Raw genomic sequence first — 16,271 nt, forward strand, 5'->3', positions numbered from 1 at the left:
TACTTATGGTGGATAGTTGGCCCTCCCTTGGTGGTATAAACTGCTAGAGGGGGCATTGGCTTTATTCACTGGGGTCTGCAAAGGTCCATGGCACTTTGGTGATGTCAGGCTCTCTTTGAGGATAAAGAAATATTAACATCATGGGCTTAGAGGATTTAGAGCTGCAAGGGTCCTTAGAGATATCTAGCTTAATGTTGTCCTTTTATAAATGAGGAAACAAAGAAGTGAATGTGACTTTCTCAAGGGCACATAGGTAGTAAGTAGCAGTCAGAACTTAAATACAGCTCTTTGTTTGCAGGTCAGGTATTCCTCTTGTGCTCCCATACTCTTAGCCTGGTCGACATTTTCTGTGACATGACTTAGATCCTTTTCTGTGGGCAAATAGGGGGCTCCAATTATCATACTGATGCAAAAAGAGAACCCCTCTGGGCCCTTTTTCAGATTTATCAAAGAGTAAGAGATTTTAGACTTGGAAGGGAGCCCAGATATCATGGAGTCTAACCCCCTTAGTTTATAGATGAGAAAATTGAGGCCATGGAGATTACATAACTTGTGCAAATTCACACAGTGCCAAAGCAGGGTTGAAATCTGAATCTTAGGACTCCAAATCCAGTATTCTTTCCTCTGCACCATGTTGATCTTGGATGAGAAGACAAATTTATCCAAGGCTATGACCAAAGAAACAGGGAAGAGGGAGAGCCATTATCAACATCAATGGTTTTCCTGTGATAACTCATGGATAAAGAATCATCTGCTGTTTCCATTTGACTCTATATTTCACATCCTCATTTTTAAGCATAGGGAATCATCACTTAAACTTTGGTACATATACAACAATTAGGAAAATAACTAATTCTTATAAGAAAAATTTCACTGCTGTATTCCTTTCACTGTGAGTTCAGGGAATTATTGTAAAGTTGAATTTATTGTAAGGCATTCACTGGTGAGAGCTATTTACTGTAAAGGGAAAAGGGACCATATTATATAATAAGATTAAAGCTCTGTCCAGTTGGGTATGAAAGTGCCAGATTAATCTCTCACAAGACAGGTTAAAACAAAATTCTCTGAATTCTGTTTCATAATAGGTAAAGTTAAGAAAATAATTTTAGGACAGCCTGTTTGTAACTTCATATTTTCCAGTGGGTAGGATAGCTAAACCAGTGTTCTAACTGGACAAGGGAGGTTTTTCCATTTAACAGGGAGAAGTGGAACAATAGAGAAATGAGTCAAGATTATACTGCCACTGACTTCACAAGGTCAACATCCCAAGAGTCCTAGTCACCTCTGTCCATCTATAACTGCTTTCCCGTGGGGGTGTGCTTTCTGGCATCCCAACTTTGACCTGCTAACAGGTCCCCTTACATCATTCCTGGCTGGCTCATCATCAACACTTTCACCTGAATCAGTGAGGACATAAACATTTACAATTCCAAGAGTTCTATCTTTTGTATCCATGAAGTTGACACCAAGTCTTTCTAAACGTTTCAGGGTCTTTTCTTTTTTCTTATCTTTTATCTTCTTAAGCTCTTGACTAACCTCCTTTTCAGAACACAAAGCAAATTTCCATGGTGCAAATTAACAATCACAGAAATTTTTTTAAAAAAGACATTCTGGGATTTTACACAGAAAATGAGAGCTTATAGAGAACTGATAGGGGCTTTTTGAGAATAACAATGACATTTCCTAAGGTTAATCAAAGTGGCTTAATATCTCTGGGACTGTAGGGCCTGCCTTATGTTTTTATCCTCTTCTCAGACAAGGGCAGGTGACCAGAACAATCTTCCTGTCTTTCTGTCTTAGTTTAGAGCATCTAAGGGGTGAAGAGTCTCTTAAAAGAAGGATTTGTGGATTTAAGGTTCAAGGTACTGGTGGTCAGAGATTGCTTATCATCAGCAGTCTCTTTTCAACAGATGGGCTGGGAATTCTAGGTTCCAGAAATTCTAGGTTCTAGATATTAAAGTCTTTAACATTCAACAACAATGTCTTACAGTACTTTAAAGGCTTATCATATGAAAGGTAGCTTGGTCTTGCGTTATTTCAACCTACTTCTCTGTATGACCATTCTATACTTCTGATGGGCCAGGGACTATTTAGCATATTCAGCAGTTTACAATATGTGCCATATAGTTTTTCACAACATGTCTACTATGGAAGTGTTTTGCATAACTGCACATGTATAACCAATGAGGATGGGTGGAGCGGGAGGAAGGGAGAAAATTTGGAACCCAAAGTTTTAAAAATACATGTTAAAAAAATGTTTTCACATGCAACTGGGAAATAAGAAATACAGGAAATGGGGTACAGAAGTCTATCCTGCCCTATAGGAAAATAGAAGGGGAAGGGGATAAGAGAAGTGGGGGGAGAGATAGAAGAGAGGACAGACTAGGGGAAGAGGTATTCAGAATGCATGCCATCTTGGGGTGGGGGGAGGGTGAGATGGGGTGAAAATTTGGAACTCAAAATCTTGTGGAAGTAAATGTTGAAAACTAAAAAGAAATAAATTTATATAAAAAAAACCTATGTGCCATAGCATAAGGCAAATAATTCTGTATTAGGCAAAAGAGGCAGACAAAAATTATATAATTATTTTCTACTATTTCAGTAATGATTAATGATCACAATATTCAATCAGTAATTATACTAATTGGAAATTTTGAAATCTAGAATCCTACTTTCTAATTGTGATAGTTTGGACTCCCCCCCCCAACCCCCAGCTTAAAATTCATTCATAAAAGTTTGTTTTTTACCTCAGACCTTGCCAGGTCAGAGTCAGTAGATAATGACAAGGTTTCTGGCTACCATGGTTGGTCTCCTCCACCTCCTCCCACTCTTTAAAAAAACTGCCCATGAGATTTAGATGAACTTTGAGTTAAGCTAACTCTCAATTACTTCACTCTCATTTACCAGGATGAATTTTAAATATTCAAATTTCAGCATTTTACATGGTAACAATCAGGTCACATATGTAGTTTACATGCTTACAAATACCTCTTTTTCAAAAAGTATACATTTTTTATAATAAAATATGGCATGATTATACCAAAGGGATTTTAGCTCAAAGATACACACACACACACACACACACACACATATATAAGTTGTTTAAAAAAATAGAATTAGTTTTACTAGATAGCTAGCTATTCCTGTGGTAGGTTTAATTTAAACAGCCTCTGAAAATAAGCTACAGTTTTACTCTGAGCAATTAAAAATCCACCCCACTCCCCATTCTTGGGAAATACAATAAAGGGATAAATATGTATCTATTATGTAGAAGATAAATAGAATCAATACTAAGTTTGAGGGACTCCTCGACTCCATAATCGTCAACTCTATGATAGCCAAGGGTGTCAGAAATAAATGCTTATAAAAGTGGATACAAATATTCAACTCTCTTTTGTTCTGAATTTAACAACCCTAGTGGAATTCAATAAATCTCAGGAGAGAGAGTCTTTTCCTTTTGTTTACTACCCATTGTCTCTTCTTTTTGCCGTGAGTGGCCAAATTTAGAACAAAAAGAGTAGATTAAATAACCTCTCAAAGTTGAGTTTAGACACCAAATATTAAGAGTAGCTTCTTGCTAAAAATTTTTCTTTTTCTCCTGTTTTGCAGCTAAATTGCTGCAAAGATGGACACAGGGCACATCTTTTCTCCAGGGCTGACCAAACCAAGTGGAAAAGAAGTTCTGTTCAGATAGGCTCTCACTCCCAATCAAGTGAATTTAAACTAGCAAATGTGCTTTAAGCTAGTTCCATCATCTGTCTATCTATCTGTCTGTCTGTCTATCTATCTATCTATCTATCAACAGATTAAAAACAAACACTTTTGCTAACTTTCGCAGGTTTACATAGACATACAGACGACAAACAACAGGATTCCTAAGTCAAAATCTTTATCTTGGGAAGTCTTCTATTTAAGAGTTAATTGTATTTAAGGCAAATATTATGAAATAAAACATAATGATCAGGGAACTTAATTTCCCCTAGAGGCTTAGAAAAGATGGATTGAGTCCATTTGGAGGAGCAGCCAACTTTTCCCGTGCTTTTTTCAGTCATGAGCTTGGATTTTCTCTCCTGAATCTTTGTAGTTTGTGGCCATGAGCTTATTTTTAATTCTGTGGACTTCTTCATGTCAGTCAACCATAACATCCCACTGGGCTTATTCTACTTCAGACTGAAGAGATTGGAGAGCTTTCCATAAATGTAAAATTTTGTCCAGATTAAATGTTCTTCCCCCCAGAGAATTACTTAGAGGGATCATCTTTAGTAAACTTGTTCTGCTATATCCAGAAATTTATAAATCTTGAAGGAATGATAAATGAACCTGTAATATGCTAAGAGTTCCAAAAGGAAGAATTGAAACTTGCTTAGACTCATTTGCTCCCATCACAACATACTGATAAAGACAAAATAAAAAGAAACTTATTTAGGACATGTATGACCACTTGCAACCCACAATTACTTCATTGGATTAAAGGCTCTGCCAGGGAAGTTGTAAGACTTTGACCGAGGCAATGAGGATCCTGGTGCTGGCTGTCTTTCAATCATTCCTCTAAAACACACCCTCGACTGACATATTTTCGTTTTCATTGTCACTTTTTAATGGCTTCTTTTCCCCTTAATATTCATTTAACCAGATTTTTATATAAAAGTGAATTTAGAGTGAGGGAGCATAAGGGGAATGGAGCCTGGGTCCTATGCCCTAGCATGGCCCAGGCTCACAACCTCCCCTTTTTATTCTGAAAATTGTTGTCTTAACTAAGTAGCTTGAGTGATTCCTTGCCAACTTTCTGATTTCTGGGTTCAAATATCACTTATTGCACTTATTAGCTATGTGACTACATCATTTAACCTTTTTGCAACTCAGGTTCCTCATCTGTAAAATGGGAATAATACTACTTATCTCAATTGATCATTGTGAAGATTAGATAATCCATATAAAGTGTTTTGCAAACTTTAGAGCACTAAATCAGTGCTAGTTTTTAGCATTACTGTGCATACCCACTCTGGGTTGTACCTGTTGTACCCTCTGGTATACCGACCACTATGTACGAAACCTCTGTGGCATTATACTTGGATGACCACTCTTCATTATAAGGGAAATTGAAACTCTCATTTTTCTTCCATTCAGGTTAACTTCCTGAAGCTACCCCCTGATTATAATTTTGATGAGTTTTTCATGAGATGTATGGCCCACCTGGATTATTATCCTTCAGGTGATCATAAAAGTAAGTACACTTTATTCACTATGGCTCTGATCCAACCAGCTTGGCAGTCACAACTCGTCCTGTGGCAAAAACCTTTCATTTCACCCCAACCCACCTTACATGCATTGACTAATATTCTCAGTTTGGCTAGGTCCAAAGTAATGAACTAGGAAGTAACAACAACAGTAGTTAACATTCATATAGCACTTTAAGGTTTACAAAGTGCTTTACAAGTACTTTATCCTCACAATAGCTCTGGGAAGTGGGTGCTATTTTTATGCCCATTTTACAGACAAGGAAACTGAGGCACAAAGAACTTGCGTGACTTGCCCAGGGTCACATAGCTGTTAAGTGTCTGAGGGTAACTAACTCAGGTCTTCTTAATGCCATGTCCATCTATCTATCCACTGCACCATCTAGAACATAAGATTGTAAACTTGGAACTGGAAGATGCAAAGGTCATCCTGCCCAGTTCTCTCATGTTACACATTGGGAGACTGAGGCCCAAAGAGGTCTGGTGACTTTGCCAGAATCATATAGCTTGTAAGTAGAAGAGTCAGGATTCAAACTCAGGTCCTTTGACTCTACATTCAGCTCTCTTGCCCCTGTGAAGATGTGTTGTATAAGTCTTTTCTCAGAAGCAACAATAGCCAGGAGATGAACACCTAAGCAGGTGACTCCATGATGGAAAGGAACTAAGGAAATCTACCGTGGGAAAGTAATTGCTGTGGCAGTCTTAGAAAGGCAGTGACAAAGCTGCCAGGGCCAAGGGAGCTCAATAGAACTGAACGGATGTGGGCAGAGAAGAGAAGAGGATAGATTCAGAGCAATTCTGAAGGCAAAGCCCTGCTACAGAATCAGAGATCCTTCAACTGGAGAGAACCAATATCATTGAAATGGGCAGAGAAGGCAGCCACAAAAATAACATGAACTAGCAAAGGAGAGCAAAGGCAAAGAACTGTGTTACAGCTTAACCAGAGATGGATAGGGGAAAGGCCTGGAAATGACTTGCGTAATGCTTGGAGCTGAGTCAAGGTGAATTAAGACATTGTGTTAGGGACATGCCGGTAAATGCTTAACAACTGATTTTCCAAAATTAAATTAAATTTAATTATTAATGATTAACGTTTTCTATATCACCTTCTTAAATCTAGATAATTCACAAGACAATAAATCAAGCCCTGATTTGTAGCATTTGCCAATGTCTGAGGTATAAAAGCTCACGCTGAAAATTTCATGGTCTGCCAGCTGACCTCAAAACACCCCCTGGCATGTGAGTATAGCTCACTTGCTTTGAACATAGTCCCTCCCGTCCAGTATTTCAAGGATCTGTAACTTCACTGATGTGAAAACTTCCTCCTCTACCCTCACAGCACCTCTGTGATATACTAAATGGTCTTTGAGAACTTCTGAAGCTGACATAGTCATTGCCATGAGACCAACTTGCTGGTGAGGCTCTCTGAATTCAGCTGGGTTAAGCATCAAGCAGTAATTGCCCACTCTGTTCCTGAAGCCTTTTCTGCCCTATGGGACCCAGCCAGAACTTATCTGCTCTGCTGACACAACCTTAGGGAGTCTACTGGCTCTTCTGTGCCATGATGAATCAGTCATTGAGGGATGGCTTTGGTAGAAATAGGTACTCTCAGCTCATGTTAAAATAATGAGTTTGTGTTTTAAACCACTGGCTATATTTGTGCTCTACCAGATGGATTTTGTTAGAAACAGGCGCCTTAGGAAAAGAGCATTGGCCACACCATGTCACTTTGCTGATCAACCAATGAGCATTTATTAAGCACCTGTAAATTGTCAATGGCTCTCCATTTCCTCTAGGATAAATTATGAACTCTGCATTTAAAACCCTTCACAGCCTCACTTTGGCCTACCTTTCTAGACTTGTGCCACGTGACTCCCCTTTACATGCTCCCCTTTTCAGGCTAGACTGGCCCATTTGCTATTCCCTGAACTTGGCATCCCCACAATCTACTGCTTTGATTTTATACATGCCCAGAATATTCTCTGTCCTCCCCTCTGCCTCTCAGGCTCAATGCAGTTGTCACCTACTGTGGGAAGCCTTCCTGATGCCGCTAGTAGTTAAGATTCCTTCTCTCCACAAATAAGCATATATTTATTTGTTTCTATTTTGGAACCCACACCTCCCCCCAAATGCCCCACCACACAAGTAGAATGTAAGCTTCTTTAGGACAAAGACTGTCTTTCATTTTGTTTTCATGTTCCCAACAGGTGACAGAGTGCCTTGTTCTACTTGACACTGAATGAATGAATGAATGAGTGAATGAATGAATGAATGAATGAAATAAGAGAGGGCCCTGAATTCCGTGAGTCAAGTCTTTAGGAGGTCATATGATCATGGATTTAGAGATCGGAGGGCCCTTCATGTTATAGATAAAGAGAGCAAGACAAGAAGAGGTTGTGACTTGCATAGGTCAAAATCCCAAATCCAGTGATTTCAAATACAGGCAACGGACAACATTTTGGGATGCCTGTTTCTTTTGTTTGCTTTTATATTTGCTTGTGTTTGCTTTTAACTTCTTAAAGTTTTTTTCCTATCCACTAATGCATTTGATCTTTCATAGCAAGGCTGGGGAGTAAGTTGGGCAAGGATAAGTTGTTAGATAAGGAAAAGATGTAAAGGGACAGGGCAAATTATACAGAATCATGTAACAAAATAATGTATTTATATTTTAAGCCACTGACTGTGGGGCCAGTGGTAGTACTAGAACCCCAGTCCCCTCACTTCTGGGGTGAGTTCTCTGGACCCATAGGCCTCAGAAATAAAGCTTCCTAGTCTTCCAGGCAGTGGCAACTGAAAGATACCCCAAGTGTTGAAAGACACTGTCCAGAGGACATTCTGTTTGGGGGATGCCCTTGGCTGTGTCGGGTGGCACAGCCACCTCTTCCTTTCCATTCCCTTGCCACCAGCCTAGTGTGGGGCCTCATCACCTAGATTATGGAAACAGCCTCCTTACTGGTCCTTTTGCTTCTGGACTCTCCCTAAGCCCCTCTGCCCATTTCATCTTCCTAAAATGCAGCTTTCATCCTTTTGCTCAAGAACTTCCAATGGCTCTGGTTGCCACCGAGGCAGCAGAATCCTGTTCAGCCCAGGCCAGCTCTAGGAGCAGCTGTGCAATGTCAGAGCAGCCATTGACATGCCATGAACTTATACCTGCCCCCTGGCACCGGCAGTCCTACAGTCACTGTGAGAACTGGTGCTGGGCATCTTTTCATGGGGTTAAAGAAATGTGGCTTCCTCTCCACCCAGTGTAGATGATTTATAATAATGACAACAATAATAATAACTAACATTTATGTAGGGTTTGCTGTGCACCAGGGATGTATGCTAAGGGATGTGTGCTAAGTGCTTTATAATTATTATCTCTTTTGATCCTCACAGCAACCTTGGTAGGTAGGTGCTATTATTAGCCTTGAAGAAACTGAGATAAAAAGGTCAAACAATCAAGTCATACAGCTAGTAATTGTCTAAGGCCATATTTGAACTCAGATCTTTCTGATTTCAGGCCTGGCACTCTAGCCACCTCTGGATCATTGCTAAGCCCTGTTTCTGAGTGACAATCTGCTTGTAGCACTTATGTCTTCACCCTAGGGCATTCAGTGGCCAGACGTCCTCCCTTCCTATGTCACTAAGGTTCTGCCACTCGTTTTTGTTAGACTCAAATGGGAACACCTATTTTAGATTGGGGAGTGGTTCACACCTTCACAAGGCAATGTGATTTAGAGCCATGTCTATTCCAACCTCCTTGATTTAATAAATGAGGAAACTGACTTGCATTTAGTAACAGCCAGGTTTCAAAGCCAAGTCCTCTGACTCCAAACCTGGCAAGCCTTCCACTATTCTGTGCTCCTTTTGAAAATTCCACACACACCCCCACCCCCAGAAGTCTGGATATTCTTCTGCCATGTTTGGGAAGCACTCCTTAGGGAAGCCACTATAGGGTAACAACATGGGCCTGAGGCATCAGGCGAGACTCCTAAAAACTGCAGAGGAGATAGTAAAGACCTGAGTAATACAACTTACTTTGCAAGTCAATTTTTAGTTCAATTCAATAAACATTTACTTAGTAGCTATCATGTGATAGGTGCTGAGGAAGGCAGAAAGATTAAATAATAGATCCTTGTATCTCGTTAGGAGACTGGCTGCTTGGCAATATTTAATTTTTAACTTGACATTGTCTTTTTGGAATAGAGATGACTACCTTTATCTATTCAGATCCTGCAAGAAAAATAGATAGTAATGAGTCATGTGACTGAAGGCATAGTGTCCAGATTCTCTGAACCCTAGTCAGCCCACATTTAGAGAATGAGAGTCACTTCTGAGTGCCACATTTGAAGGAAGGCATTGATAAGCTAGAGTATATTAAAAGGAAGGTGACCAGATGGTAAGGGGACTGGAGGCCATATGAGAACCAGTTGATGGGAAAAGGAATATTTAGCCTGAAGAAGTCCAGATTTAATGGGATGATGGGTAAGGGGGAACATGATAACTACCTTTAAATATTTGAAGGGCTGTCATGTCAAAGAAGGATTTAACTTATCCAGCTTGGCCTCTAACAGCAACTGGGAAGTTGCAAGGAGATACATTTTGGCTTGATTTCACAAAGGACTTCTTGAGAATTTGAGCTGTCTGAAAGTGGAATGCATCACCTGAGGAGGCAATGGGATCTCACTGGAGGTCTTTAAAGACTAGATTACCATTTGTCTGGTATGTTTGTAAAGGAAATGCCTGCTGCAGATATAGATTATACTAGAGAGCCTCTGAAATCACTTTATATCTGGCATGCTGGAATCCTCAGGAATAAAGAGGCAGTTTCTTATTGTTAATATGTTTGGACCTCTTTGATTCAAAACCGACTTGGTGCTTGTGAAAGAGCCTGGCATAGAAGTTGTAATTCAAAGGTGTGTTGTTAGCACCATGCTACAGTGGTTATTGAGGAGTAGACTATGTAGAGACTACTAAGAGATAGGACAGATTACATATGACAAGGGGCTTTTAATACCAAAGGTCTTCTAAGGGCTTTTTCTCTGATTCTCCCTAAGGCAGGGGCAGCTCAGCTCTTCTGCTCCTTCTTAAGTTGAGAGGGAGGGAGATGCCGGTTACTTTTCTGCTTCCCTCATTTGACTCTTTCTTGGCAGCTACATGAGGGGTCCAGCTAGGCCCAGTTGAAATAGTGATTGGTCACCTAGATCCATCCTCTCTGCACTAATAGGTGTGTCTATACCTTTAGAGTTTCTTTTAGGAAGGAGACATCTCAATTGTTTTTGATAAATTTTGACATGTTTTTGCTGAGCTAGAAATTTCACTCAAAGTTCATGTTCTCACATATCCTCATTGAAGTATCTCTTGCACTTATCCTCTTTATTCTGGTCAGCTGGCTAAGCATCCTATTGTGCTCATTCTTTTAAGGTGATAAGGAAGGTCAGTTCAAGCTCCTAATCTCTGCTGGGGAATAGCAGTCTTAACACTTTGCTCCCATGGAGATTATGATCTAGGGAATGATTTTCTACTTAAAGTTCATGCTCCCAATAGAAATCCCAAGACTATGATATAATGTCCATGTCCAATGCAGAGAAGAGGTAAGAACATGAAGTCCAGGAAATCCTAAACTCTTAGAAGATCTCCAGATGGTGGCACTACTTATTCAGCTGGAGGGGTATTGCTCAGAGGACCAAATGTGGAAGTGTGCAGAGGATGTCCATGCCATCTCCTTGGAAACCCAGTTTCAGAGATGTACTCAGGGACGTTTTAGACAATGTGACCAGGAGGGATGGGGGTTTGGAATCCTGGAGAAGGAATTCTGATAAGTTCCAGATGTCTCTGTTGCAGAAGAGCCATGAATAGCTCCAAAATATGTGCCTAGGAAGAGCGATGGAACCCTAACGTGGACACTTAAGCCTCATGGGAAGCCAGGGCCCATGTCTGAAACTATGCTATCCCTTGTCTGGCTGAAAGTGGTAGAGCCAGAGCAATTTTAACAAATGGTGCCAGGTATGCTTGGTGCTGTTTAGAGGAATCCTATTCTCTTGGGGAGAAAACTGTAGAGCCATACTTCTAAGAGAAAAGGTAGTGGGAGAGCTCACAACTGGAGCCATTGTTAGGGAACTTAATCCCCAGGCATCCAGTGTCCAGCCCTGCTTTCTCTGTTGAGAACCTGAATGTTCTTTCCAAAGCTAGATTCTTGGGGTTTGGGTCCAGGGAAGAAGGATACAGCATTTCATTAATTCCTTTATAGACCTCTGCTTGTTAGCATGTATTAGGGTGGGGTGGGGGGAGTGGGGCATTAGAGGGAGCTGGAGTCTGAGTCAATCAATTGACCAGGAATTGGGAGCCTTTAACCTTGTCTTAGACCAAGGACTCATAGATTCATGGATTGTTAGTTCAGGAAGTGATCTTAGAGGTCATCTAGTTCAATTATCCCATTTTTCAGATAAGGTAAACAAGGCCTTCATTCCCCTGCAACAACCCAGCCTCTCGTTGTTATTGTTACCTCTCACCAAAAAACAACTTTATGTATACCTTTTTATTTTATTTATTGGTGGTGTCCCTGCCTTCCTCCTTTGTTGCTGCCCCTTAGAACTTGGACTCCTGGAGGTCAAAGATTATTTCATTTTTGTCTTTGTATTCCTAGCACTTAGCCCTGTGTCTGCACATGGTAGCACCCAAATGCTCGTTGAATTGAATTGAATTGAAGACCCAGTTAAGTCAAATAGCTTGCCAAGGTTCACACAGCCAGTAAATGGTAGAAATGGTCTCTTGAGTCCTGATCTCCTTCTGTTATGTGATCCTGTTTAAAGGTAGTCAACGTCTTATAAAATTGGATCCGTTTGTCACCTATCCAACTCCACTGCAGCCCACCAAGCCTTTTTACTGCCCCTTGAGCATGTTCTAGTTAATCTCTATCTTGTTCATTTTGTTCACTCTGTCTGAAATGTCTTACCCTTCCTTTCCATCCATCAAAACCCTATCAAGGTCTGAAACCTTCAAGGTCTGAAAAAAAAAAGGCACAGAACTCCTTGCTTTATAGTTGGTGTTAATAAATATTTGTTGAGTTGAAGGACTTTTTCAATAATTATTGAATACTGACTCCACATGTGTAACCAATATCAAATTGCTTGCCTTCTCAAGAATGGAGGAGGAAGGGAGAGAATTTAGAACTCAAAATTTTTAAAATGAATGTTAAAAAATTTTACATGTAATTGGCCAATATTTAACAAAATAAATAAAAATATTTTTTAAAAAATAAAGACTTGGCAACTTGGCAAAAAAAAATGTAATGCACATGTAATATTAGACTTTGTTGAACATTGGCAAAAGGGTATGAACAGTTTTTAAATAAATTGAAATGATTAAAAATCTTCAGTAAGAAGTTCTTTAATAAGAACACTCCAAATCCCTAGGAATAGAAAAAATACAAATTGAAATAACTCTTAGATTTGACTTCCTACTCATCAGATTGACAATGATAAAATATCACAATGGTAAATTTTAGACGTGTTGTGGAGAGATAGGCACACTACTGGGTGGTTGGAAGAACTGCTAACTGAGCTAACAATTCTGAAAAAAATTTACAACAATACTAGAAATGTCATAAATGGAACATGCCATATGACCTAGAGATACCATTACTAGGCATGTGTCCCCATGAAGATCAAGAACAGAGAGGAAAAGACTTCATATAAACAAAGAATATTTTATTGTAAAACTTCTGGGGGAAGCAAAAAAAAAGAAGAGGAAAGAAAAGGAAAAAAAACCAGAAACAGCACCCATTAGTTGGGGGAATGTCTAAACAAATTATGGTGTATGAATGTAATAAATTATTACTTGACTGTAAGAAATGATAAATATAGAGAATTCAGAGATACTTGAGAGGGGATATAAATTAATGCAGAACAAAATGAGAAAAAAACAGGAGAACAATGTGTACAATAATATTTCATTGGTCATGGTAGTGATGGTCATTTGAAGCTGGAAGGGACCTCAGAGGCCATGTAGCCCAAGCCCTTTAGTTTACAGATGAGGAAACTGAGGCCCAAAGAGGGAAAATGGTTGCCTGGAATCATACATGTAGTAAGTGTCCAAAGTAGAACCTGACCCTGGATCTGTTGCCTTCAAAGTCAGTACTCTTTCCATTGTACTATGCTAAAGCATTAAAAGTCCAATATGGACTTCAGGGGACTGGCAATGAAACATTCCTTTCCATTCAATAAGCATTTATTAAAGAAGGACCAGGATTAAGAATACCTCAAAGGACCAAGATACATCAATTGATGAATTGCATTTTTTAATCCATAAAGCAAAAATAAAGATAGTAATGATGATTTTAAAATTTTGCTTCAATTGATGTGTCTGGTCTTTCTAATGATAAGTGTTTGCCACGTACCAGATACTGCTAGATAGTGACGATATAAAGACTAAAATGGTAGTCAGTAGTCCTTGTCCTCAAGGATCTTTTACTGCACTGGGAAGAAACAATGTGTAACAGATAAGCAAACACAAAATATATGCAAAGTATAGAGGTAATTTTGGAGGATGGGAAGTGTTAATTTCCAATGGGTGAAGGATCACAAAGGCATCAGGTAGGAAGTAGCACCTAAACAGTAACTAGGAATGACAATTCCTCTATAAATTGGGATGTTGTTTCTCAAACAGAAAAGTGTTTTTCAAAAGTACGTTTATCTCCCCATGCAATGTATGAATTTACAAATGTAATTAATTTTTCATCACTGCCATTGGCCAAGTTGGGCTTATGTTGGCCAGTGTTAATTGAAAGGATAGAGCGGGTATCAGGGCATCAAGGAGTCCCACCGAAAGGCAGGTGCTGCCCCCATACTTGCCTCTTCCCCATGATTTTGGTTCTGGATAAGAATAGATTTCAGGAAGAATTTGCCACCATTCTTAGGTGTATAGTTTTTCCTCGCAACAGTATGCCACCCATAGGCCAAGTCACAAAGCTCACCAAGAAATGACATAGTAAACACATGAGTGCGTTTCTGCATTAGGGCTGGGCACATTCTTTGAAAGGAGCTGAATCTGTCTGCAACAATATGACATTCTCAGCGTTCATGACAGCTCATTCAAGGTCATATACGAGTGTGCCAAGGTGTCTCTGCAGTTGTTTGGTTTGACAGAATGGGAATGAAAGGAACTCTGAACCACTCGGCAAATCCTAGCCTGATCATGGCAGTGATCTAAGCAGACCTAGTGGTGCAGTGGCACAAGAAGTACAATGGGGTCTTCTGTTCTCTGAATCTATAAGTCAGTGATGTGGTCTAAACATGTATTCTGTTCTAGAATATTATTTTTTAAAGCCTACATGTTCCTAGCTCATATTTTCAAAGATGTTTCAATATGTATATTGGTTACGGGGCAGCTAGGTAGCACAGTGGATAGAGTACTACCAGCCCTGGAGTCAGGAGGACCTGAGTTCAAATTTGAGCTCAGACACATAAAACTTACTAGCTGTGTGACTGTGGGCAAGTCACTTAATCCTAATTGCCTCACCTATGTATATGTATATGTGTGTGTGTGTATATACATATATATATATGTATATACACACACACATACATATATATATGTGTGTGTACATATGTAAATATATATGTATATAAATATATATGTTGGTTATTCTTATAAAGATTGTATATAGATGGCAAAGAAGGTAGATAAGCCAAAAGTTATTGATGTTTTCTCAGTTTTTGGGGAGGTGGTAATAATTAGGTCTATGATTTTTCCCCTTTGCCTTTAATATATTCTCCTTTTTGAGACTACTTGAGAACCAATCTCTCTATACCCACAAAACTGTTGCTTCCAGTATGGACCTCCTCCAAATGCACTTAGGCTAGTATAATTGTTCTTCCTGTCATTATTTTCTTTAATTCTAGTTCTACTTACTAATATAGCAAATTGGAGACTGATATTAGAGCCTAAAAGTAGTGACTCAACTGAAGATGAGTCTTCCTGACTCCAGATCCAGTACTCTCTTCACTGTGCCATGGCAATGATGGAGAAAGTAATTTAATATAGAAATATTTGTGTGATTTCCATTATTTAGCTATTTGTTGTCCTCCCATTTTATCCTTAAATGCTCTTGGGATGAGTTGATTTAATTAAGTTTCTTGCTATTTTCTTTAATATTATTTTTTTTCTCTTGTTTTTCAAAATTTTATGAGGTGATACTTTTTAGTTTTCTACTATCCTCTGTAAAATTTTCCAAGCAAATTTATATTGTAAACCGGGCTGCTTATCTCTCTGCTTAGCAAAGAGATTATTTGTTGATTGCATTAGTTTTGGTTTTTTTTTTAAAACTCTTTTAGATGCTTCATTGTGGAACTCTTCATTTTAGACTTCATGATTTACTCTAAAATTCACTGGGAAATGGTGATCTTCTGTGTCAATATCTGTTGTTTTATCAGATTCCCATTGTTAGGCATCAATGCTCATTTAAATAAGTCAGATCAGAGTCCCTTAAATGTGTACCATATCATTGCATATTTATTTTTCTCCTAATTTGGTGGTGATTTCAATCTTTTCTCTACCAAGTTGATGATCTGTCACAAACTACTAATTTGAAAATTATACTCACATGGTTGTGTCCAGTCATTTTTCAGTCATGTCTGACTGTAACCCCTTTTGGAGGTTTTCTTGGCAAAGATACTAGAGTGGTTTGTCATTTTCTTCCCCAGATTTTACAGATGAGAAATAGGTAAATAGGATTAAGTGACTTACCCAGGGTCACAAAGCTAGTAAGAGTCTGAAGCTGGATTTGAAATCAGAAAGATGAGTCTTCCTGACTCCAGGTCCTGCCCTCTATCCACTATGCCACATTAGCAATCAGTTATTTTCTTTCTCTTAAGATACAGTCAGTTTCATTTTTTTGCAATGTTATTTGGTATTTGCCATGTCCAGCACCCCCCAAGTCAACCCCTTAAGAAACTATTTATCATATAGTCATCCTGAGTCATATTTTCTAAAATTTATTCTCTGTCCTCCCTTATGCCTCACCTTTGAACTGAAGTCACTGAATGTAAAAAT

General features: G+C 39.1%; 1 protein-coding gene across 1 annotated transcript in view; it reads left to right on the top strand.

The window, feature by feature from the left end:
• ADCY10 (adenylate cyclase 10) overlaps window positions 1-16,271 on the top strand; it is a 134,104-nt gene that overhangs the window by 17,092 nt on the left and 100,741 nt on the right. Inside the window, exon 7 of the mRNA XM_078155791.1 lies at window positions 5,128-5,224. Within this exon, the coding sequence (XP_078011917.1) occupies window positions 5,128-5,224 (97 nt within the window). The remainder of the gene's footprint in view (window positions 1-5,127; window positions 5,225-16,271) is intronic.

This window comes from Phascolarctos cinereus, unplaced genomic scaffold, assembly GCF_003287225.1.
Source record: "Phascolarctos cinereus isolate Bilbo 61053 unplaced genomic scaffold, phaCin_HiC Scaffold_5;HRSCAF=322, whole genome shotgun sequence".
Classification (NCBI taxonomy): domain Eukaryota; kingdom Metazoa; phylum Chordata; class Mammalia; order Diprotodontia; family Phascolarctidae; genus Phascolarctos; species Phascolarctos cinereus.